Below are 26,127 nucleotides of genomic sequence, written 5' to 3'. Positions count from 1 at the left end.
AAAAAATAAGGAGAGCATCCATGACCGTGCAGTCAAAGCCCCACACCTTATTTACATGTGACACATGTAAAAGGGGGCAAGGTTTCAGTTGCGCAATTGTATTTCCTTGACACACACACACGCCCCATGGATGTACCTAAGCAACAGGATGGAAGAAAAGGAGAATCCAAGTCGGGGAGCAAAATTGAAAAATCTTTATACAGATTTTTCAAATATTATTTTTGTAGAAAATGCTCATTTCTTTTCTTTTTTTAACTGTTTAAACCAGTGTTTTCAAATTTGGCGACTTTAAGATGTGTGGACTTCAACTCCCAGAATTCCTCAGCCAGCATGGGGAATTGAAGTCCACACATCTTAAAGTTGCCAAGTTTGAAAAACACTGGTTTGAACCATTTTTGCATTCATGGAAACACACCAGAAGGGCCAGGATGGGGACAGATCATCCTGGAGAATGTCTATCTGTGAGGTCACTAAGAGTCAACACCTAATGGCCACCTAATCACCAATCAATCAGAAACATACATCTTTTTCAGAACTTTATTTTTACAAACACGTGAGAAGATTTGGCTCTGTTCAGTCCTGGAATAGAAAGAAGTCAATTTTGATGAAAACTGCAAATCCTCTCCACTAGAATCTATGGCAGATTTCTATTACATCCTAATTAATCCTTTAGTAAAGTAAATCCACTGTCTTTTATGAAATCCAGGTAAATATATCTAAATAAGACTATAAAAATACAAAATAAGGTGGGGGGTGCTGGCTACAAGTAATTTAAAAGGGGGAAGGGACATTTCACATTTCCACCAACTCTGAAGATTCACTGTCACTGTCACTCTCATCTTCATCTTCATCCTCTTCATCATCATCATCCTCATCTTCCTCCTCCTCTTTCTTGGCCATATGACGATAATAACATAAGCTATCAGGGAAAAAAAGGGATAACAGAGTTGGGAACGAAGCAGAACTTAGAAGCAGATTTCAAGATTTCTAGCTTTGTCAAATTCCACCAGCAATCTCTTGTTTACTGGTGAGGCCCTACACGCCAGCCCTGGAGGATTCTAGGAAAAATTCTAAGATATGCCCTTGATTCATCTACAACACTGGCTGGTCCTGCAGTGCCATATTATTACTTTGCCCAAATTGCGCATCTTCCAATAGTGGGATGGGGGGGGGGGCTCAGTCTCCTGCCTAAGATGGATTGCATATCCTGGGTATAAGCACAAATATTTGTCACCTTTAAAAAAGCTACTCTATTAAAGTCTGTCTGCCATTATGGATTTTTCACAGTGGTCTCACCTGAAATTGGCACCTCATCCCTTGTTTCATCCAACCTCACACTGATGTCCTCCAGGAAGGCTAAAAATACATCTCGGGGAATACAGATACACCTGAAGGACACCACTTGGAGAAAATTGGTCTTATAGTCTCAGCTATGACATTCTTTTAAGGATGCCAATAGTTACATAGATGTAGCTCTGATTAAAGAAACCTTAAAGAAACTTAAAGAAACTAGCCATTGGGGAAATTGAACTACAATTTCCTTAATCTGCAATTGGTAGCTCAGTGTAGGCTCAGGATGATATGGTCCAACCTATCTGGAAGCCCAGTTCTGCTTTGAAAATTACCACAGATATAGACCAACTGACAGACAACTAAGGAAGGTTTGTTTAGGACATCATACTGTTTATTTTCAGATTTCTATGGGCATTTCAGAGATGAGGCTCTGGAGACAGGGCTGGCCCTGGCATCTCCTCATGCATCTCCTCTTTTCCCACCAGATGCTGCCAGATGTGTTAGCCTTTGAGACTGATAGTTCCCAAGTATCCGAAGGGTGCTAAATGTCCTAATGTGATCTATTCCCAGTTATCCCCAGAAAAAGGCAAAGATGGTGAGACTCACAACGCAGCAACAATGAAGAACAGCGCTCCTCCTGTAATCCCACTCATTTTCCAAGCTGCCCAATCAGCTTCAGGGGGTGGAGCCCTGGAGGAAACCCCTAGGGTAAGAGGGTTTTCCACTGTCATAGGCAGTGATGGTGGTGATGACAATAATGATGATGATGCTGGTGACAGTAATGGTGGTGGAACCAGTGGTGGTGGGCGGGTAAACAAGGTGATCGTCTCTCTTGAAGGTAGCACTGATAGAAGAAGAGGGCAAGATGGGAAATAAAGAGACATCAGGGTGGGGATTAGGAGTTTGGGCTCCTTTTTCCAGTGTGGAAGAGCAGTAATTCTATCTCTTTAACCTTCAAGCTCTAGACCAGTGTTTCTCAACCTTGTCAACTTTAAGATGCATGGACTTCAATTCCCAGAATCCCCCAGCCAGCATGCTGCCTGGGGAATTCTGGGAGTTGAAGTCCACACATCTTAAAGTTGACAAGGTTGAGAAACACTGGTGTAGTCAATTCGTTAGGTGAATGGCTTGAAAACTCTGACACAAAGCAACCTACTTTAAAGGAAAACTTATCGGATATACAAAAGGCAGATGGAGGGACACCACCTTAGAAAAGAAATGTTCTCTTCATTATCCCAGGGTTGAAAAGGAGTCTCTAAAGATGGCCCAAGGGGTATTTTTTACATTGCAATGCCTGCAAAAAAGGGCAGGGCTTCAATCACATGGTTGTGCCCACCATTTTGATTTTTTCAACCTCCTCTCTGCAGACAACCCTGAAGATGGCAGTCAGCTGCAGGAACCTTTGCACAAACCATGTAGAGATGCCTTATTTTCTTTTCCCCTTCAGAACTCTCAATGACAGACAAGGAAGTGAAGATTTAATCAAGCGTTAAAAACCAGTTCCCTAGAAACCAAAGTTTGATTTCACAGACTAAAGCTACAAGCTTACATCTGTGCTAGGAGGCAGGAAGGCAAGCAACGTGTTAGGCTCTGGTGTTTTGCATCCAGGCAGTCTCAACTGCATCTTTTGCTGCTCAGTGGATTCATTTTCACTGAGAGAGGGATAGGGTTGCAGCCTCTCCACAGTCACAGTTTCTCCATTTCTAATGGAAATGAGGAAAGAGCAACTCTCATGGGGGGCCACTCTATGTACCCACTGCCCACTCACAATCTGCCCTGCTCACGCATGTATGTACCCTCCCAAGAGTTTCACAGGGACCATAAAAAACGAATGACCACTAGATGGCAGCAAGGAGTTAGGGTTTTCAGTATCTCTTTGCTGACATCTAGTGGCCACCTAAATGCCTGCAGCCCAAGTATCATAGTCCTAAGGTGGTCACCCATCCCTGTGTAACAGAATGAGTCTCACTGAAGTCGGTGGAATTTCCTTCTGATTAATATTGCTACACAGCATGATAGAGTTAATCCAGGCCCATATGCATTGCAGGAATATTACAGGAAACTGCTTTGAACTGAGTTATTCCTAAAACTGGCAGCAGCTCACCAGAAGCTCAGTTGGGGGAACTCTTATTCATTGCCTGCTTATCTGGTCTTTTATATTGCAGATTCCTAACCCGAAAATGGTAATAGCTACTTATTAGTTTGCACCTAGCAGCAGCATGGATGGGGGTGGTCAAAATGAACAAGATGGCAGATGCAGCCTGCCCTGCAGTCTGCATGTACAATAAAGGCAGGACTTGCATTGTGAAGTTGCACCCCCTTTCTTGCCTGTTTTATCCACCTGCTGGTTGCATCCCCAAAGAAAGTATATTTCAGGACTTCTTAACACCCATTTGTTATGTTGCCTCTGTTTAGTAAGTGCAATTTTCAAATAACGGGAATTCAGTGATGATGACTGCCCGTTATATGGCACAAATAAGAAACATGGCTGCAAGTGGCCAATATGTTTGTTTTGGGCTATATTACTTACTTAGAAGTATTGGACTGCAATTCCAGTCTTGGAGAGCATCTAGTTGGGAAAGGCTTCCAACTTGCTCTACCAACTCGGTCCAGACAATTGATATAGCTTTGCAAGGGCATTTTGATGCCAATGAAAACAGGATTTGGGGCATGGATAACCCCAGTATGACTCATGACCCTATCATGAATTCTTTGAATATGTTGGGGGGAGAAGGTTCTCTGAACCCCAGCTGAGATGAAGTTTCTTGGGAAATTTTCCAGCCCTGATTCACTTCACTCACCTACAACTTGAAATTCAATCTGGCTGGCAGTATATCCCTCTGCATCTATCATTTTACATCGGTATCTGCCTGCATCTTTCATGCTGGCTTCCTTCTTGGTCAGAAAGGAGTCTGTACCACTGGCCATCAGCTGCTCTTTATCATTCACCATCTGAGAAGAATAAGACCTGAAAAGAGCTGAGTACACATCATTTCTGTGTCAGCCTAAGAGGGTTGTAGCCACCCAGGGTGAAAGAATGGATGGCAATACAAGCTCTCCATTGAAGAGCAGGATAATTCAATATATTGGTTCAGTGTGGAAAGTCAACATTCAAGAGCTAAGGAGACAAAGGAGATAGGGAAGTAGGCTTGTGTCAGAGAAACTGCTTGTTGGGGACCACGCCTACCCGGAAGAACTTATATGTCTTCACTCCATGGCTTGCCTTATGCCATTTCAGAGCACAATCCAAAATCAGATCATCATCTGTTTCCACTCGAACGTTCCGTTCTGCAAAATCCAGCATGTTATATTCTACTGTCAGGCTGTGCCAGCTGCTGCTACCATAAATTGAATCTATACATTTATTAAGCTTTCTTGACCAGTTACCCTACCTGAAAATTTCGTGGGCCCACAATTTAGACAGGATTTAGACTGGATTCTATACCTCTCAGTCCAACTAGGCCCCATTATCTACTAACCCAGCTCAAAACGGCATGAGCCAATTTTGGGTCTGCCCTACCAACACTCACCTCCACAATGGTAGTTCTTGGAACATGACTGTTGATTTGTCTCACATGAGAAGCAACTGATAAAAGCATACACCATCCGACCTGTAGGATGGGAGTTGAATCAGAGGAGGAAAAGAAGAGAGAAGTGAACTTTTTGGGTGTAAAGCAGAAGAAAACCAGAAAAGTGGATACAAGGCAACAGGTAGAAAGCATAGACATTCCTAATGCAGGGTTTTCCAGGTGTCCTGGAATTGCATCTATTATCCTTAACAAGAATGGTTGTAGTGATGGGATCTGTAGTGATACACATCTGGGGGAACACCAATTTCAGCAAGGCTAGCCACCTGGATGTCAACAAAAGGAGGATGCAACCTGAAATGAGCAATGATGTGCATGTAGAGGCGCCCATTTATTTCAAGAGATAAGGACACAGAAGTCTTCAAAGAGAGGTTGAAGAGTCTTCAGAGATGTTCTAGTGGATCCTACAAGGAGCAGAGGACTAGACTAGAAGCTTCTAAGTCTGGTTCCTCCCAGTTCTATGATTCTATATGCAATGGATACTCTCTTCCCCAGGCTGTGCCTCATTCTTGTGCCTTGGAAAGCAAATTGCTATGCTGAAATCAGCATGTAAAATGTCTGATGGCACAAACACATCGCTTCTCCCAAGCGTTGGTACATCATCCTGCTGTTAAAGGCAGAACCGCAGGACTCAGATGAGCAGTTAGCAGACCTAGTAGCATCATTGCAGAAAAGCCTTGGTCATACTGCTCAGTTTTGGAAACAGAAGATCCTGGGCTCAGTTCCTTCTACGTTTTGCTAAAAGGCCATTTGCAACTCAAAAATGGTGTGCAAAAATACATATAATGACAAACTATGCACAGAATTGTATTATATTATAGGGGAAATCACTTGCCAAAATGTACAAGAAAATGTTGAGGAGAACCATATACAAAATGGGTACCATTTTTCATTCAGAACCCTTCTTAAAAAGCTGATATGTACACTGGGCAAAACAAAGTAAGTAAAATGTAAAATGTAAGTAAAAAGTAAAATGGGACAGCAAAATTTAGTGTGATAGATTTGCCTTCCCCATTGAAGACTCTGGGAGAACAATGCCATTTGACACTGAATAAGTTGCACCAGTATTCTGACTTATAACTGAACTGGAGATGAAATGAATCTACCTATCTATCCTTCCTTCCTTCTTTGCTGCTGTTTGAAACAGTTCTAATTCTGTTCAGGACTGAATATAGAATAAGATTTGGGTGCGGGGGACAGCTCCTAGCCCTGATCAGATGGGGAAAACCACACTCCAAAAAGACCCACCAATAGCATTCCTTTTACCCAGTCTGATACTCACCACAGTCATTGCTGCAATAGACTACAAGCCAAAAGGAGAAAGAAAGAAAGAAAGAAAGAAAGAAAGAAAGAAAGAAAGAAAGAAAGAAAGAAAGAAAGAAAGAAAGAAAGAAAGAAAGAAAGAAAGAAAGAAAGTCATTAGCAACAAATGGTTGGTCTCTTCCAGCCCCAATTCCCTAGCTAGTGCTGATAAAGCCAAACTGATCCTTGAAGTTGACATTTCAGTTGGAGCAAATGATGTCCAAGCAAGCAAATAACCAAGCTCAGAGAGCACAAAGAATTCCACAGTTCGAGTTTACGGTATTAAAATGTACGGTCATAGATCAAACAGAGGGAGAGAGAAAAGCAAGGATGGTTTCTTTGTTGCTAGAGACCTGTAGTTGGTCTTCTGCTGCCAGTAACTGCCATTAAATGAAGCATTCACCATCAGTCTGCTCTCTGCTGCCCCCCCCCAAGCTCTCATTTTAGACAGAACCCCAGTTCTGTTTCATTGCAGAGGGTCAAAGTATACTCCACTATATTTTGTGCCCACCTTCACCCTGGACCACCGCACTTGGGTACTATTGTATAGGAGAACTCTTAGTACAATTAGGTAGGAAAGTTTCAAGATTTAAGGAATTTCATTTTTCCTTTGGAATGAGCCAATTCAACCATTCTGTGGTGGTGGGAACCTCATAAATTCTTGGAAATAAGTCATAAACAGTTTTGGAAAGTTTACTTTCAGAAAGTTATAAACCATCTCCAGAATGGGCAGGTTGGCAGCAATCAGCAATAAACAGAACATTGTGGGGAATCCTGGATTATGTTGTATGCAAAACACAGATGCACATGATCATTTAAACTTAGAACCACTTCCTCCTTTTTTCCTTTTTAGAATTAAATATAGCTTACGTTTTGTAAATTGTGGCATGGCCTCTTCAAAATAAGATACCAGTTTCTGGAGGCTCCACATCATTTCATTAAAAAGCTGCTCACCTGCCAGAAAGAGGGAAGATGCTGAGAGGGTGTGATGGAAGAGTTGTAACCTGGGCAACAGGACCGGGTCTGTTGGTGACAAGGCTGGAGCACCCCATGAAATAAATTTAAAGCCAGGGGCAGCCCAAGAAAAGACCTACTGCCTGACATGTGAGGAAAGACCCAGGGCTTCTACCCTTTTGAGGAGACTCCCACTGCTTTGTCACTTGTGTTGTCTTATACACTTTTCAATTTCAGGGATATGGCCAGTCTCCCATGACCAGTCAGCCATACTGCAAGCATCCATCTGAGGGGTTACTCAGAATGACTCTATGTGAAATGGCTTGGGGTATCCCTGGGCGAGGACAAGAAAGTCAAGATGGTGGCCGTGACCACATGAACAAAGACTCACCCCTTTTAGCAGATGTTGCATGTAAAAAAGGGGTGAGGATTTAATTGCACAGTCGTGGCTGCCATATTAACTTTTTTTTACACATACACCATGGATGCTCCTGGAACGTCCCCATAGGTTCTTCAGAAGACTCTGCCAGTTCTTCAGAAGACGTCCCCCACTATCACCCCCAGAAGGAACATATAGAACAAGGAAGCTAACAAAAACCTTAGACCCCATGGAATTTATTTATTTATATATTTATATATCACATTTACAGTAGCTACTCTGGGGGCATAGACTGGAAGACAGCAATGGCAGGGAGACTTATCCTCAATTTTCATCTTGTGCTAGTCCAGTGCCCGAGGTGACTGCTTCATTTGGCTCAATGGTAGCCTTGGTCCTGCCTAGAGTGGGACTCAGATTTAGTCTTGTCTTTGTGACTTCCAGGACTAAATTCTCTTATTCATGGCTGCATCTTGAAAGAAAGTTGGGACAGATACCCAGGGTCCACTCAGTGGACTGAGCAGGAGGGCTTCACACAACAGAGACTTCAAATTAGGTAACTCCCTACTGCTTGTTTCTCAGCGCTAAAACGAATGCATGAGCTATCCTAGAGATTCTACAAATAGGGCTAAGGGAGCAACAGCAAGAGTAACGTTATCGGTGAGTAGCCACCATCTTAAATGGGGGGTTTATGTGGATTTTTAAAAGGAAATTTTTCGTTGAGATTTCTAAAAAAAAGACAGGAAAGTGCAGAAATTTTTATCCAGGTATATGAATGGGGAAAATCCTTTCTTCCCTTGGGTAAGGGAAATTCACAAAACCACCAGATGGTGCTGCTTAGCTAATTCCAAGAGAAAAATATTGTATTGGAATTCATTATGATGATGACATGAGAAAAAGCAGGGAACACGTCATGGGTGGATGAATTTGGCAGCCAAAGCAAAGCTTGCTTGAGGTTTATGGAGGACCTTGCACAGATTCACCCTGTTCTTAATGGATTGCTGTATATCTAAACTCAAAATATTCCTAAGTGCCCTTCAAGAAAAACCAGTCTTATGTATTCCTTTTATGCCCATCGAGTATCATTCCTTTTATCAGGTCTCTACCTTCAAAGTGATTTTCCTTGATCTGGTTCAGAGAGCGTTTGAAGTAGACAGTGAGTTTTTTTAGCGTTAATTCATCTGAAAATAATGGAAGAGAGGAACAATTGTAGGAAAAAGAAAGTAGCCAGCTTCCTTCCTCCCTGATCATGCATTTGTCTTAAAAAGCTTTTTTAAAATCATTTCTCCATATCTAATCCTCATCCACAACTTCCAATCAATATGCCCCTTTGTGAATTTCGTGGTCTGCAAACATAAAAGCTATCTCCAAAACCGTTTTCTGGTTCACACAAACATGAAACCCGGCATTGCTGGATTCTTTTTAAGATAGTGTGATGTGTTCCCATTATAGTTCATGCACAGTGTACAGAAAAGGCCAAATCAAGGTTTAAAATCATAGCTTTGCATTATGTGTAACTCTCTCCAAATATTTCCTTAAAGATTTTCATGCAAAGCCTGAATCCATTAAGGAATTGATTATGAACTTTACTAGATCAGTGTTTAGCGCATTTTGATGCACAGAAGTTTTATTTCACACAGGCACACAAACACATGGATATACTTCCAGACATGCGTGCATTACTTTTCCATTATTTATAACCTCAAAGAAATTATCACACTGGTTAAAATACTCTCACAGAACACAGAGATATAAAATAAACCAGTTAATTCAATTCAGTTTACTGGGTTTGATCGCAACCCCGTGGTAATGCACAGACAGTTAGATACTGAACCCAAAGCTGGGTTGGATCCAGATCTTGTCATACTTAAGACCCGTTCAGTTAGGATGACTGACTTCAGTTCCACATCAATGTACACATGGGTGAGGCGTCATACCCACCATCTTGCAGATTTTGACACCTCCCCCATGGAAGCTCCTGGTTATGTTTATTTCAGTTGGCATTCTAACCATGATTAGATCTCAGTTTGATCAGGAGCTTTAACAACAGCACATCTTCAGTGAACTGAAGCACACCTTTCAGTGCTAGAAATGCAATGCAAACCATGATGCAAAATTACATTATTTAAATTGCTCGCATGAAATAGGAATATGGTCAAAGAAAATGAAAGGAGTCTCCAGCCTGCTTCTTTAGGTACTCATTTCTGAATTCAGTCCCCCAAAATGGCCCATTTTAAAAGCTTGTTCTGTCACCTCATTCACCTGCCAGAGCAAGAGAAGTCCATCAATATATCTTCAGCTTGTTTCCCCCCCTTAACTTCCCCAGGCTCAAAGCACGTGTCATCAGGGTTTATGTTTTTGAAGCTTTTATTTTCAGCCCGTCAAGGCAGTTCGCCCTCTGACTTTCCACTTGCCCTTTCTATTCAATTTTGTTTGTTTGTTTATTTATTTATTTATTTATTTATTTATTTATTTATATCTAGGGAACATATAAGGCCACTCATCTTAAATATATAATTCTGGGCAGCTAACTACCCATTCACAATATAAAAGCCTCTACCAGAGAACAATTAAAAATAATCCAATAAAAAAGAAACCAAGGACTATGTAACAAACTCATACTATGTACACATGTGTATTGGGCTCCTCTAACATCCTGGTCCACCCTGTGAAGACCCAAGGGAAAGGCCAGGTCTTTGTGGCCTTCTCAAAAGCCAAGAGGGTCAGGGGGGAGGCTGTTCCGTGGGGCAGGCACCGTGACAGAGAAGACACGTTGGCTTGGTCCCACAAGATAACACAGTTGAATAGGGGGGACCTGGAGCATGCCAGCCTTGTTGGGTCTGGTAGGACAACTGGAGGGAAGTGGTCCTGTAAATAACCTGGCCCCATTTATAATATATGCCTGTAAAACTTGGGGTTTTGTCCCCACCAATTTCTCTAACTTGGCCCTGCCAATGTTCGGGGATGTAGTTGCCCTAGCATGACAAGGCAGCCTTCAGTTCACAAAAAGATTACGCCTCCTGATCTAAAATATTAATCTTAAAAATCAGCATAATTTGGTGACATGACCTCTTTGTTCCATATACAGGTTGCTGTGTAAAATTCAAATTCTGCCCTTAAAAATGCCCCTAGAACCTATCATTGGACTTGGATGTCAGGGTGTGGACTTAGTTATTCCCTTAAGAATGGCTCAGATCCACTCCAGAAAAAATTGAATCTTCTTGGAGAGCTATTGGAAGGAGTGCGTTCGTACCAATAATACCCATATATTTTTTCGGATGTATGGGTTGATTCGATAGCCTCTCTATGACATTGTCCAGGAGCTGCTGCAATTTGGTTTTGAGCTGAGGGTCCTTTTGGAGTTTCTTCTCCAGGTAGCTATTTCTGAACTCTGTCCGAAGCGCCATGGCTTCTCTGCTACATTTTAAGCAGCCATAAGATCCCATGATGACCACAGTCAGAAGCCCAAACTCTAACCAAGACATGACAGTATGCTACAGCTGCCAGAGGGGGCCTTAAACGGCAAAGCAGTGACATCATAACTATGACCTCACAAAGCCCGCATGCTCTTCAAACAATCAGAAGAGTAGGTGACTCTTCCGCTGAAATGTCCCCAGTGTGCTAAACTGTGGTTTGTTTAATCATAATTGGCTGAATAAATCACAACGGGCTGGCTTCACTCATATGTAATGGAAACAGAATATAAACCACATTCTGTTAGCACAAGGTGTGAACATGGCTACAGCAGAAATAAACGTTGCAATGGCCAGAGAAATGCAATCTGTGGCTCAACTTCCAGTTAGCGCCCTCAAAAGTTTTTTAATCTGAAGATGGAGGCAATTTAGCTTCTCTCCTCTCTGATATACTTCTAGGGCTGTCCTTCATATTTAATGTCAGATCTCACTAATAAAACCCTAATGCATAACCCCTGTAGACCTGCATTGGACTATAATTCCCATTTTCCCCAGCCAGCATGTAGACCACCCTGAAGAACAGGAACCTTTGAGCCTAATGTGGAAGCAGGTTCCTCCTTGCGACTGTTTAATAGAAAGGGGTTTTTTAGTGTTGATTCATCTGAAAATAATGGAAGAAAAGAACAATTGTGGGAATATAAAAGTTGTCAGCTTCCTATCTGCAGCCAGCCATGGGTCAGCCAAATGAGTGCGGATTATTCATAACCTGCTTTCAGTGCGTTGAAGTTGACAACAGTGAAGACAATTCTGGCACTTTAAAGCAGCCGCCAGGAGTTTGGAAAGGGAGAAGAGTTTCAGTGTAGAAATGCTCCAAGGTACTAATTTGTGGGCAGGTGAGTGTGTTTGCAATATCTTTGTAACAGAGAGATAAAGAAATATTTTAGATCGTGAAATAAGTGTGCAGAATCAAATCATATTCAGTTTACAATATTAATGACCCTATAAGAAAGCCAGAAATCATAGAATTTCCAGATTTTCACTCCAAAACTCTTCTTCTTTTTCTGATACTGGTGTTGTCATTGTTATTACATTCTGCCTTCGTTCCCCAAAATTTAAGGCTATAGAGGCATATAGTTCTGTTCTGCCCAGTTTATCTTGAAAACAACCCTACAAGGTAGGCTCGAGTGAGACAACCTTAGAAAACTGAGTGGAGATTTGAATACTTCAAATCCTAGACCAATGTTTCTCAATCTTAGCAACTTTAAGATTTGTGGACCAACTCCCAGAATTCTCCAGCCAGCATGGCTGGCTGAGGAATTCTGGGAGTTGAAGTCCAAATATCTTAAACTTGGCTGGCTGGGGAATTCTGGGAGTTGAAGTCTGCATATCTTAAAGTTGGCTGGCTGGGGAATTCTGGGAGTTGAAGTCCACATATCTTAAAGTTGGCTGGCTGGGGAATTCTGGGAGTTGAAGTCCACATATCTTAAACTTGGCTGGTTGGGGAATTCTGGGAGTTGAAGTCCACATATCTTAAACTTGGCTGGTTGGGGAATTCTGGGAGTTGAAGTCCACATATCTTAAAGTTGGCTGGCTGGGGAATTCTGGGAGTTGAAGTCCACATATCTTAAAGTTGCCAAGGTTGAAAAACACTGTCCTAGACCAACATACCAGCTACCCTGTTAGCACACAGATTCCCTCACTTTCTGGTCTGGGCAAACTACCCTCTTCAAAGGGCAAAACCTAGGATCACTCTTATGCTGCAAACCGGAAATGCACATCAGGGTTGAGCCTGGTTTCTTTGCATGCCAAGTGACCATGGAGCTGACAATAACAGGAGAGATCTGCTGCACGTAGGGAGGGAATGTAGAGTGAGAGAAAAATCACCATAAGGGTCACATGCATCGAGTCAAACAATGGTTTGGCTTCTAACGTAGCTTGCTTCCGAAGCGAATCCAACTTTCCCTTAGTCTTCTCCCCCCTCTGCTGACCCTGAGAAGGTCAACTCCCCACAGCCTCCTCTTTCTCCACTTGGGTCCCCTCACCCGCCACGCCTCATAATCTTGTAAATTCCTGGGCTGTGTCCCTCTTTCATCACATCTTGTATATCAGGACTCTGGGGCCACCTGGCCATATGGGGTCAGAATAACTGTGGTCACGGTCTGCTCTGCATTAATTAACCTTTGATCCTTAACGGGCACCCCAGGGGAGAAGAGGTGGGGGAGCCTCGTAAAAACAACAGGGAGATTAATGGCGAACGAGCCAGCAATTTCACTTTCAGAGCTTGGGACAGCTGGGGGGGGGGGATGTGGTGGGGGGGAGCTCACCAGACGGGTGGGGGTGGGAGGGAAGAGGCAGTAATTTGGGAACTAGGCAGGGGGGCATCTTAGGCTGAAATGGCAGAGCAACTGCACGGAGGGTTGCCAACTGCTTAAGGGGAAAACCACCCAGTGCCTAGCAGTTAGATTTGCAGGAATTGTCAGACGAAGCTTTTCTCAAAATAGAAATAAACTTCACCATCTGCTTAAGATCTGTGTTTAAGCCTCAGAAACAGAGAGTGAGTGAAGAGCGGCAATTCTAGCTGTGAATCCAAATTACAGGGTTTCAGTCTGCGGCACAACTGAAAAGTTGCTCTTAAATTGTGTGAAAATTGCAAGCTTCGGAACACTTGACAAGTGTTCTGTGTTTGGGATTCAGATCTACTGAGTGGGTCAGAATATGAATTATTATTAGATGGATATGTGTAATTGTTAAAAATACTCTTTTTTGTGCCAGAAAGTGATTATTAAACATTTGGATGCTGATGTGGATTATAAATAGTTGTCAAAGGCAACTATTTGCTAAATAAAAAGTCATCATTTGATTAAAGTTAAGGTAAGTCTTTTATGCATCACCAAATGAGATGCATGTTGCCAAAAGGGGAAGAGGGTAAAAGTGACATAGATTTGCATAATATTTGCATACAAACTGATCTACATACTCTCATAGAAATAATTTATATAAATTAAATATATATTATCTTCATGGGGAAGACTCTTAAATTACAACCCTTCTCTCCATATACCAACTTCAAGGCTTCAACGCCCCTTTATAATAGCTCTTTATATTAAAATCTAACATGGTCTGGACAAGTATTTGTCTTCAAAATATGGAGGACTATCCTCCAAAGTAGGACATCTATCCTAAAAGATTTTTATCGCAGCATCAAGCCAGCTCTCTTCATTCAGAAATAACTCCCAATATTGTCAGAGATATAGTGGAAGGATTCATACATCTACCTTTTCTCTGTATTTCGTCCAGTAACTCACAAAGGGGTGAATGCTCAAATAGTGTTAAACTTTAAGCCATGTTTAGAAACAACAATAGCTGGGTTTACCCAACATACGAGGCCTAAACCAACTCACCCACTTTATGACTTAGTGAAATATACGAACAGCCCACTCTCTTCTAAGTATGTTGAGGATAACATTATACATGTCTAGCTAAGTGCAAAGATTATTGAATGCAGTGAGACTTACTTCTAGAAAGTGTTAATAGGACTGAAGCTTTAATCTTAACTGCAGGAAGGAGCAATCTTTTCTGGCTCTGGATCCCATCACGCCAGCACACACATGTACAATATCAAAATCTCACAATATTTCGGTCAGTCTCACTGAAGTTCACAGTATTCCATGGGATGTTGTGAACTCATATTCTGAGGATAATATTGATTGATTAATATTAATTAATAATATTATAATGTCAGGGAGTTCCAAAACTGTATCTTGGAAATCCACTAGGTGCTTTGACAAGAAAGAGTTGGCCAAATTATCTTTTATTGCTGCTTTATACATTTGGACTCTCACTTTTCATTCTGATTGCCTATTAACTTTCTTCAATATGAAGAAAGTTCAGTGTCTTGTTCTATTAACTGCCTAGAAAGTTTCACTTGATTATTTAAATTTATTGAAATTTAATCAATTTATTGAATATATCCAGATGATTAAATGAATGTAATAACAAAACTGTAATACAGTCTTCTTTTTGAACATATTAAAAGACAGTTTTAATAAGCTAATTTAATGATCAGTTAATCAGCAAATGGTACCCTCAGTGGAATGAAATTTCAACTAGGGCTTTTTTATTCTTTCAACACAACCAAATGTTAGGAAAATATATATGTATATAAAGGGGATAGGCATTCTGCCTGTGTGTGTCTGTCAGCAGAATAAGTCTCTGAAAACAGAATAGAATTGGACCACATTGGGTGCAGGGGGATATACAGTAAGTGCTGGGAAAGGAAAAATCAAGTTAGAAAATGGGCTGTATCTGGTCGGTGGAGGAAAAAAAATCAAGAAAAAATGTTCTCAATGTCCCTTATGGAAAAGGCAAATGAGCAACTGCTCCATTCTAAGCCCCCCTCCTCTTCCTTCCTGGTCACGTGACCCAGAGTGTGTAGATACACAACCCTCCCTCGGCTTCCCCTGAGCACACGTGCATACATACGGATGCAACCGATTCCTTCATTTCCCAGAGGAAAATACAGATGCCACCCATGGTCACTGCTGGTGAAGGGGGAGGAAAGAATTCCAGAGCCCCTGCTTTGCTATTTTATAATATTTCCTACCATAGTAGCTGTGAACTGCCTCTCTGCCATACGCATTTTCACATCAGTTGCTTCAAGAAGTAGCTTGCTGTGCCAAGAAGCTATACACACCGGTCCTTAGAACCAGCCTCTGTCTTCTAATATGAAGATGAGTTTATACCAGTGTTTCTCAACCTTAGTAACCTTAAAATATGTGACTTCAACTCCCAGAATGCATGCTGACTGGGGAATTCTGGGAGTTGAAATCCACACAACTTAGAGTTGCCAAGGTTGAGTGACACGGACATAGATAGATGACAGACAGACAGACAGATGATAGATAGATAGATAGATAGATAGATAGATAGATAGATAGATAGATAGATAGATAGATAGATAGATAAGCATATTAGTTAGGTATTAATCACATATATGCTTATGTATCCAAGATGTTAGTTAACACAGAGAGTGAGAGAGAGAGACTTTTACCATAACATCACTGAGAGGAAAATTCCTAGTAATTCACTCTCAGGAACTATATTATTTTAGCCCAGGCCAGCAAATGTTATGGCCTGCTTGGGACAGTGCAAACAAGAGGGTTGTGGGATATTCAGGTTGGGCTCAAGACCCTTTGTGAGCTAAAAGCCAAACAGCAAGGTGGGATGGCCTTGCAGTTGAATCTTTTTGCACCACTTATAATGGGACATGGGCTCTACCATCTCTGAGGAGAGTAGACTAATTTATGGAGATGCAATCTCTTCATAGTTTTAAACCTGCCTTTGGTCTCCGTAGCTCTTATACACCAAACAGGAGGGGCTCAGATGGAATCGCTTTGAATACAAAGGCAACCTTGTAGTACCCACCACTGGGGCAGTCGTCTCTTTCCGCCCAACAGAAGGTCCAGTTCTAGAGGTACTGAAAAGCCCATAATGCCTACTTTTCTATATTTAGCTTGTCAATCTTGCTTTGGATCTCTGACAGAGGTCTAAGAAAAATACTCTTTTCTTTCAGGGCTACGTATAATGTTGTTTGCTATCAGAAGTACATGTGCGTCGTATTTGTCTCTGAAGTGGGCAAGCGTGCTTTGAATCTGGTGTGGGTGTCCGCTCTCTGCTGCTGGCCCTTTTCCTGAACTCATCCAGTAGCCATGCATGCTCAGGGAAAAAGACATTTGATTTAAGGACAAATGGCTGCACTGAGTTGTTACCACCTTAACTCAAATGCCTGAACTTGCACAGCTACCAGCTGTTGCAGGATCTGAGGAAAAGGCACAGGTTCAGATCCCAATATTGCATACCACTAATCCGAAGTAATATTTCCTCTAAAAAATGCCTAGTCTATGTTATAAGATTCTTTTCGCCCAACAGTATAAACCAGTATTTCTTAACCTTGGCAACTTTAAGATGTGTGAACTTCAACTCCCAGAATTCCCCATGGCTGGCTGGGGAATTCTGGGAGTTGAAGTCCACACATGTTAGAGTTGCCAAGGTTGAGAAACACTGATCTATATCATCTTGGATATGCAAGAATAAGCATATACATTTATGTTACATGACTAAGATGTATCTACTATTTATCTATCTTAATACAAGCTTAAAGCTGTTTATGTCCTATTCCTACAGCCCTCATGATTTCTGTCAAAGTACCCAAGAAGGCAAAACTGGAGGAATGGCAAACAGTCAAATAGTGGAGTTTATTATACATCGACCTGGGATTAAACTGCAACATCCAAAAACCTGGAGAAAGAACCATTCCCATTATGTTAGAATGGGAAATGGAGCCTTTTTCTTAAAGGCCCCGTTTTTTCAATATCAAACTCTCTGGAAGGCCATCTCTCCCCCTGAGCAATATGGGGTTTGGGGATCACAAGAAGATATTGTAATAAAAGCAGGACCCAGCCCCGAAGCCTTTATCCTTCTCCTTTATGATCCCCTCATACCCTCTGGATACAGTATGTAGGATGTGTGAGATAGGAACTGACTCCACTGATTTCTTGTTCTTCCTCATTCCTGTGTATAATTCTGTGGATCTATAATCTGGATGCTTTTCCTGACGGACACACTGGCCCATTTTTATTTTGCCTCTTTCTCTTTGTATTTCCCTCCTCTGCATCCTGCATGACTAGCCCACCTGTCTGCGTGTGTTTGGCATCTGTCTTGTCAGTGGGTTTTACTCCTTTTCTTTGACTCATGATGATCGCTGTTGGAAGCCCACTCGCGTAGGGCAATGCCATCAGGAAATGTAGCAACCACAGATCAAAGCCTCCGAGATCTGGAAAAGTCTTTTACTAACAGTTCCTCCTGGTTCCAGGACTGGGTGAGAAACCTGACTATCAAAACTTGCATAACTCATGAACACTTTAACAGATCCCCAGAGGCACTATTTCCCGTCTCTCCTCCACCCTCCACCCCCCAATCCATACATCCAACAGGACGACTGTCTAGTATTTACCCAACGGCTTGTAAAACTTGCTAAACTTCCTCATAAACTCTCAGCAAAGAGGGTTTCATTTTTAAGAAACTACAGCCTGGCTGATATCGGATTCCAGAAACCTTGGTGGATAGCATAGTGGACGCCGGCTCCAGACACAACAATTGGGGGAGAAAAGGTGGGTCTGTTCTCATCGCTCTATTGTATCACTGTATTCTTGTATTGCATTGTTATTCTGCATTCACTTCCTTAATGCATGAGAAATTCTAGCTCTGCCTATGTTTGCAGCCAACCCACCCCCCAAAAAATTTGATCAGAGAAATATTTAAAATGGCAAAACCTGTTGTTTCCTATCTGTGTTATGTTGGCTTCTCTTGCAAGATGATTGATTGATAGATAGATAGATAGATAGATAGATAGATAGATAGATAGATAGATAGATAGATAGATAGACAGACAGACAGACAGACAGACAGACAGACAGACAGACAGACAGACAGACAGATAGATAGATAGATAGATAGATAGATAGATAGATAGATAGAAGATAAATAGACCCTGACTAACAATTGCAACATAATGTGGACCCAGTTATTGAAGAGCAAGATATGTGACAGTGGCACTGAAAACCTGCAATGTTTATACTGCAGTATTATCCGAACAAAGCTGTAATATCTCAGATGATGCAGGCAAAGGAAATCTTATAGAGAGTATCCAAGCAGTTGAGACACCCAACAAGCCGGTGCTCATATTGCTAAATATATCCATATTTACCGCAGGCCTTTGGTAATAAAATGTGTAATAAATGCAGGGGAATGTAAGTGCTTTTGTAGCTAATGGCTCATTTGTTGTTCATATTTGGGGGCTTAGTGACAATTTTGCAGAGAACTGGAACAGCTTTTCAAGGTTTCTTAAAATGTATGGAAAGATGAAAGTTCCCCCAAGCGCTTGCATCTCAGGACCTCACTAATCTTCCATTGCCTGTTCCTCTGTATGCCTGAAATCAGAAGAAATGCTTGAAATGTCTCCAGTGACATGTTAAAATGATTACAATTTTCTGTATAATACTTCTTAGATTACTGCAGGTCAGAAAATAAAGAAGAGCTGAGGCTGTGCCTGACTGTTATTTTGCAGCCTTGAATGAGCTCTATGTTGCTGTCAACTATTTGATTTTGATGTATGTGATAGAATCTATGCTGCTTCAACAGACCTCCCAAATATTTGCTGTTTTGAGTTATGCAGAAGTCATTGCCTCCAAATAGCCTCTACTACTGTGTAAGTGAAAGTTCTCCAAGCTATTTTTAAAATACACTGTTTTTTTTAAAAAAAACTCATTTCTTCTACATCTGTAGAACCTAAAGATTCACACACCTCTGAGCATTTGTGTGAAAATTCATTAAAAGCCACAATTTCTTTAATTTTGGAGAAGACAGGTCATTGATTTTGTAGAATAAAAATCTCAGATTTATAGTCGCTAAAACTTTCCTCCCCACTCCCCAAAAAATGCATAGGAGGGGAAACAACTTCAAAATTCCACAAAATAATTTTCCCTGCCCTCATTTGCAACATATAGACTAGCTTCTCTTTATGTATAAGCATACATGTTTATGATACATGACTAATATGCATATTTTTATCATACAGAGGCATGAATTAATAGCACAATTTACTCCACATAATTACTAAATCTCACTTCCCTCAGTGTTAAATGTTCCAAGGAAATGGTAAAGGATTGTTACAATGCTACAATTCCTTACTGCAAACAAAAGCTAGAATTAAAATTTCCACTGAATTCAAAAATTGCACTGAAGCACAAGTTAACATTTGAGGATCCTTGGTGATAAATGCCAAGCCTTAGCTCATATTAAGCTTATTTTGTTTGGGAAAAGGTTTGTTCTACTTAATAAGTGTGAAAATGGGAAACACAACAACATTATGAGCTCTGAAGGCTGGCATGCCCAGCTAAACATTTGGGAAATCTTTGGATTTCTACCTTTTCCTACAGCTTAGAAACAAACAACTCTACATATTTAAGAACTATTCTTTTTTTTTTTCCTGCATAGGTCCCAAACTTATTTTGCTAATATTTTAAGCACTCTTCTACAGATATTTACAGTCTTGGTTAATATCTGTAAACACTGGAAAAAGCTTTTAAAACTGATAGGAAAACTATTATTGAGGAACCATACTTAAGCATTAGATCTTTATTTGGTGTAGTCTTTCGAACTAGCAAATACTTAACAAAACGGCTATTTATACCTGTTAAAATGCCCCAGCAGAAGATAATTTATAAATAGAGGAATTGATTACAAAAGGAAACTGCATGTTCACAGTATGTTCTCAATAAACAGTCCACCGTTCTTTTTTAATAGGTGACACTACCTAAAATTATAGGAGGCTGTTTTGCAAATTTTAACGAAAAGGAGATAGCGTTTCAAAGCCAATGAGATACTGTATGGACCTGAGATCCATTAGTACCTGCGCTATGCAAGACGGCTATTTACTGCACATTATTTATCATTCGTTCATGGCAAGACAATCCCAGATTTAATAAGAATGCTTTTTAATCACAATCAAAACTGAAACTAAAATAAGACTGACCAGCAACATCAGATGAACTGTGTCCCTTCCAGCAGTCTGTATGCTCCTTGGTTTCAAAACTGTATTCTATGGGACTCATAAACCCCTTGTTCCTCTATCTCTAGTAATTATCAAAGGCAAACTCACGTAACAGATTGTTTTCCTTTTCTCAGTAATTTATAGCTCCAGCAAAGTATTAACGCGTGCACTAGATTTGGAGGAGACATTTATTTCTTGTGTATCTAATCGGGATGAGATAGAAATTTCACATTTTTAAACAACTATGCCTGACTTACTTGAAATTCAGACTTCTCTAAAGGTGGTAAACTACAGTTACAAGAAAGATTGTTTGCAAAAATTGTATACATTGGGCAAAACAAAGGAAAAAGGATAGGTTTAGACAAATATGCATATATCCACATTTTAGACCACTTAAAAAAAAAATCAAACCAGTATAGGGATGGGAGAAACACAACTTCTAAGGAATAAATCGAAACTGGCATATTTGCCTAAATGAGAAACCGAGAAGCTCTTTTCTAGTGTGCAGCAAAATGAGCCTCAGTTAACAAAGGCTCATGGTGAGGGCCAACCTGGTCTGATGAATGTAAAAATCAGGGTGCAAAAAACTTTCTTTGAAGCCCCCAAGTTTGAAAATTGCTGCTAGCCTTTGTTTTCATCCTTGTTATTTGTAGTGCAGTAAATGTTGGGTGTTTATAGACAGTTCCTAGTGTGATAAGAAAAAAAGATGACAGAGGTGTCCAGAAAGTCGCAAAAGGAAGAGATATCCCATAAAATTACATGAATAAAGCAAGACATATACACAGTGAAATTCCTGTCTGGAAGCACTACTAGCTAGAAACTGAAAATGATGTTCTTGCCTCCAGAGACATTTACATTAGCATTAGGATATTTTAATGACAAAAGTTGGGATCACGATCAGAACAGCAAAATTCTATGCAGAGTTACAAAGCCTCATTGAACTCAAGGGGTACTCCTATTCCCAAGACTGCGATTCTGTACATGCCTTAATATAGGACATATGTTTAATTAAGATTCATTGTACAGTAGTTGTATTTAGGCCCTATTAAAGTCAATGGGCACTTTGGTTACAGTCTGAGTCCCATGGAATTCAATGGGAATGAAATGCAAGAATCCAGATCCAGAATCTGGAACCAACCTAAAGAGTTTTCTTTGGCAAATGCCATGTCTTCATAACTTGCAGAGTTTCACAGATGAAAACTGGGACAAGTTTATCATATCCCTGTTCTTTTTCAACTCTCTCCATCCCATTCCTCACAAATACATATACTGCTAAAAATTCAGTTCATTGTCTTCACTCAATGCCAGCTCTTCCTTTGCTGTATATACTACGTGCATCAGAATTTTATTCATGCTTTTTAAATACAACCCCCTGAGATCAGTGTAATTTACTTCCAACTCAGTGCACGTGGGATTTTGCAGCCTTTAAAGCTCAGATAGTATTTGATCTTTTGATTCAAAGTTGTATAACAAAAATCCAGTTGTCGGCCAATACATTAGCAACGCTTTAAAATCTAAGTTGCAACACCAGCGCTAGCTGGGGATCCTTTGCATGGCTCCTTAAGGCTCAGGTCCATGATTGTCAATATATGAGCTCTATCTGCTTCCAGTTCAGAGAGTAAACTTCTGGAAATTTAGAGCAATAATTGAAAAATAACCATTGTAAGAATATCACTAACACAAGCTGCCTGAAAGAGAAAAATAGGCCAAATAAGGCACCAGTTTGTATAGGAGGGGATGTCCCTGGCATTTACACGTAAGTAGACACATACCGTATAGGACTGCAAGCCTAACGTACTTAGAAGAGAATGGCCTGTTCAGACATCTAGGTCATAAAGTGGGTGGGTTGATCTAGGTGTTCTGAATTGTGTAAGCCCAGCCCTTGAGGTTTCTGAGTATGGTTTACGGTATAGCACTATGTGAGTGTCCACCCACTTGTGAATTATATGACAAGCTATGGTTAAATTGTGGCTTAGAGTGATGTATGAACGTAGCAGGGATAGAAAGAGGAAATGGGTTATCTGAACCACAGTCCTGCACTGAAATTCTGTAAAATGGGAGCAGGGGAATCATGATTTGCCCCCGTTGATGGCCTACGCATATCCCCCAGCATAAACAGCCTCCTTGTGTGCATTAATGTCCCATTTATACTTGGGATATGGAAGTTGTGATGCATTTTCAGTATTTATTTGCATTTTACCTTTATCATAGAAATGCCAAGCCTTCACAAGAATGGTAAGTGGTCCCACTTGGACCACAATCATGTTCCAACTACAGAGATGCTATTGTGAGTATTCAGTAAGTTTTTCTAAGCATATACAGGATAATCAGCTTTTCAGGCATCTCACCCAGCTGTCTGGATCCTTATTTACATTTATATCCAATAAGTTGTTATTTCCAGTTCTAAATATATTTTACTCAGAAAAGACTCATATAGTTCAGTGAGCTTTATTTCCTTGTAATGTATACTTCAGATTGCCGACTTCAGCAATTTTTCCTATGTTTTCCCTAGCCATAATAAAATGAAAAGAACTTGTAATGTTTTCCCCTTTTATCAGCAATCTATAGCTGCAGCCAGTGGATTTGAACACTGCCTGGAGCATACAATTGAATGAAAAGGAGGGATATGAACTGAATAAGCAAATAAGCACTATAAATTAGTTGTGTATATTTTTCTGTTAACATCGCATTTTAAAAAGCGTTCTAAAATTTTGAGAGGGTTAACAGTGATTTGATCATTTGTCATGGGGTTAAAATTTTGAAAGATACTGGCTTCTGCATTTAAGATAGATTTGAGAGTTGCTACTGGACATAATTTCAAAAAAGCAGATTTTTTTTTTTATAAGTACACTTCTTCCAAAGGTTTTTAAATCACATTCTGTACATTTTACAATTGGCTCGCCATTCTGAATTCTAGAATATGAACTGGTGAAAAAAAATCAACCCAAAATATACATATATAATTATATCTGGAAGATTTTCAAAAGTAGCCTTCTCAAGAAACTTAAACAGGCTTGGCCTAATCCAGACACAGTGAAGTATTTTTGAGATAAATAGGAGAGATGCAAGCTGTAGTATCCACTTATGTGGAAGATGGAGGACCCATTGCACTCAGTGTAACTTACTTCTACATAGTAATAAGTCATATAGACAGTTCCCTGTAAATCACAGGATGTCTTACTTTGGCTGGATTGGGGCTCTTTGGAGCAAAATTTCAACTGGGCATCTCCAGAGAGTTTCAGCACCACAAAGAAAATATTTACTGTTGCAGCTCATTATTACCAAAGTATTAATAACACTAATATCAATCACTTGCAAATAAAAATCAGCCTTTCATTACTGTGTTGTTTTGTGGCACATTTGAAGCTAGCCAGTTTATTACAGCATGTGGGTTTGTAGGTTAAAGTCCATTTTATTGCCTGTGTTACATGTTATTCCAATGAGTCCCCAAAGTCTTCAAGTTCTCATAATATTCTTCTTTGTTGTTGCAATATTAACACAGCCTACATATCCAAAAATCATTTCAGCAAAAAATGCTGCTGCTTGTGGTACAATTAGGAATATATAACAAAATGGCAAACTCTTGGACCGTTTCTTAAATTTACCCACTGGTGAAAGGCTTAACAGGAATAAATTACTCAGAGAAACAGTAAGCATGCAATATTTGAGAAGAAACTTATGCAAAATCAGCAGGGGCTGAAATATCTGAAACTTGGAAACTTAGCTGGCAGGTTAAAAATAAGAAAACCAGCAGAAACCATTTTGATGGCTGTCTCAACTACAGGAATCTTTCAGTGATCAACTTGACCTATTATGTATTGTCAAGGCAATGTGATTCTGTAAATAAGCAGCCAGAAACCCCTGCATTGAACAGAGGTGTTCGTTATCCTGATTATTTTCTCTCCAATTTTCTATTGTTATGATCCAGAGGCCAAGAATCGGTGGCTGCATGACTAAATGCATAGTTAGATGAGTTGGGTGAAGGACTTTGAACCCATAAAATGGGAATGATTGTGAAGGAAAGCAATGGTAGTTAAGCAGAAAACAATTATTTAGGTCAATGGGAATGGTGTATTTATGACAGTCCAACAGATCAGCAACAATAATTGCTTCTTTTACTGTAATAACATCGCTTACTCACAGGAGAAAGGAAAACAAAGCAAATTCTACAGACCGCGATAGACAAGGAGAGGGAGAAACGGGTAGCAAGTTCCTAGAAGCATCTCTGGGTTCACTATATTGGTGTTTTCTAAATCAAGCTGCCAGGTTGTGAAATGATGTAAAGTGCAACCCTTTGGATTGTATTATACCAATAGAGGTTGTGTTATTCCATTTAATCTTTCAAGGAATGTAAAGAATGAGATGGACCGATTTAGACCAAAGACCACTCTGGTCCAACTTTCTGCTCCTGCAGCTGTCACGTGGCCTTGGAAAGGCAGGAAGCAGACTTTAGAAGAAGTTTGATTTTGAAACTGGCTTTGAAGCTTTTCGAGGACAGATTTTAGCTTAGGGAGAGCGAAAAAAAAATCCTTCAATGCACGTAGCCATTCCATGCAGATGTTTAAAACATGCAATTTTGTTTCTATTTATTAAAGCTGCATTGTTTTATCAGTTGCAACTGTTAACATATTCTGATGTAACACTTTTGTTAAGAGGAGAAACGTCGAAGGGGTTAATAGCCACTACGCATGTCATCAGTTCATATTCTGCAATCCTGGTTGACTAAAAAAATATGCCTTTCAATTAATCAGCAGATTTGTTTTCATCCATTGTTCTAAAGATGGTTGTAAATACTAGAACTTGTAAAAAGAGAGACAAATTGAGGGGAACAGTTTCACTGAATTTCTCCAGGGAGTCCTTGGGAAGAGAACATTCAGCATTTCAAGTCACAGCCTCATTTTTCTGAATTCCTTCTTGTTGTTTTTCGTGAGCCATTGCAAACAGCAGCGGAAGCCATTTCAGTACCAAGCCAGCTATCATCTGAATCCTTCATAATGCCCCTATCCCTCCACCCCCCATCTGCAGACTCAGTGTTACTCCAGAGCATTGTGTGAGAAAAACAGCAGGTAAAAATATTTGGGGGGAAAAGACAAATTAAAAATACATTAGAAGTTGTGAAGAAAACATTTTACAAGGCAGCCTTGTCTTCCCAAGGAAGGAGGAGAAGAAGAAAAATCTCAGATATTTTATCAGAGAAAAACATATTCAGAGGAACTTTAACAAACAGTGCAGACAGCATGCATGCTCTTTCACAAAGGAATGCTCCCTGTTCTAGGATTAAAACATGCATCATGTAAAAACAAGTCAAGCATGCTCTCGCTTCTGATTTACCATTTCACTGAAGATGTATGCAAATATAATATATTTGTTTTGTTTGTTTAATTGTTTATAGTAACTAAAACCTAATGATGAGTAGAGAGATCTTTGCTCAGGCGAAGTCTCTGCATTAAATTAAAACATAGATGGGACATGTGGCAGTTTTGATATCACAGAAATCAAAGGGTTTATGTAACCTTTGCTACTGCTAAGTAGTAGCCACGATGTATTAAAAAGTCCATATAATTTGCTTCTCAGAAGATTTGCCAGAATCCA

General features: G+C 40.2%; 2 protein-coding genes across 3 annotated transcripts in view; one reads left to right on the top strand and one right to left on the bottom strand.

Moving 5' to 3' along the window:
* Positions 1-792: 792 nt before the first annotated feature.
* IZUMO1 (izumo sperm-oocyte fusion 1) lies at positions 793-10,997 on the bottom strand. The gene is made up of 9 exons (XM_025163274.2): positions 10,766-10,997; positions 8,619-8,693; positions 7,053-7,136; positions 6,163-6,183; positions 4,824-4,904; positions 4,481-4,581; positions 4,095-4,245; positions 1,900-2,137; positions 793-919 (listed from the first exon to the last, which is right to left on the bottom strand). The coding sequence occupies exons 1-9, from the start codon at positions 10,995-10,997 to the stop codon at positions 793-795; spliced, it is 1,110 nt and encodes a 369-aa protein (XP_025019042.2).
* Positions 10,998-17,982: 6,985 nt separating this feature from the next.
* Positions 17,983-26,127, top strand: part of LOC103058037 (netrin-1-like) — a 39,907-nt gene continuing 31,762 nt past the window's right edge. For both annotated transcript variants that reach the window (XM_007423019.3, XM_088142654.1), the window contains exon 1: positions 17,983-18,094. The gene's annotated coding sequence lies outside the window, so the exon portion shown is untranslated. The remainder of the gene's footprint in view (positions 18,095-26,127) is intronic.

The sequence above is a fragment of the Python bivittatus genome, unplaced genomic scaffold, assembly GCF_059951505.1.
Source record: "Python bivittatus isolate LINGU-HERP-01145 unplaced genomic scaffold, Pbiv_v1 ctg000440_np1212, whole genome shotgun sequence".
Taxonomy (NCBI): domain Eukaryota; kingdom Metazoa; phylum Chordata; class Lepidosauria; order Squamata; family Pythonidae; genus Python; species Python bivittatus.
The sequence above is the reverse complement of the archived record's forward strand: the minus strand, read 5'-3'. Positions and strand labels throughout refer to the sequence as shown.

Bases quoted from the DNA above. Each gene is read 5' to 3' on its own strand.
- IZUMO1 (XM_025163274.2), bottom strand. From the start codon at position 10,997: ATGTCTTGGTTAGAGTTTGGGCTTCTGACTGTGGTCATCATGGGATCT. The intron at 4,905-6,162 runs GTGAGTATCAGA...CCCATCCTACAG, and splicing joins CTATTGCAGCAATGACTGTG to GTCGGATGGTGTATGCTTTT. The intron at 2,138-4,094 runs GTGAGTGAAGTG...TTCTTCTATCAG, and splicing joins GATTGAATTTCAAGTTGTAG to TGCTACCTTCAAGAGAGACG.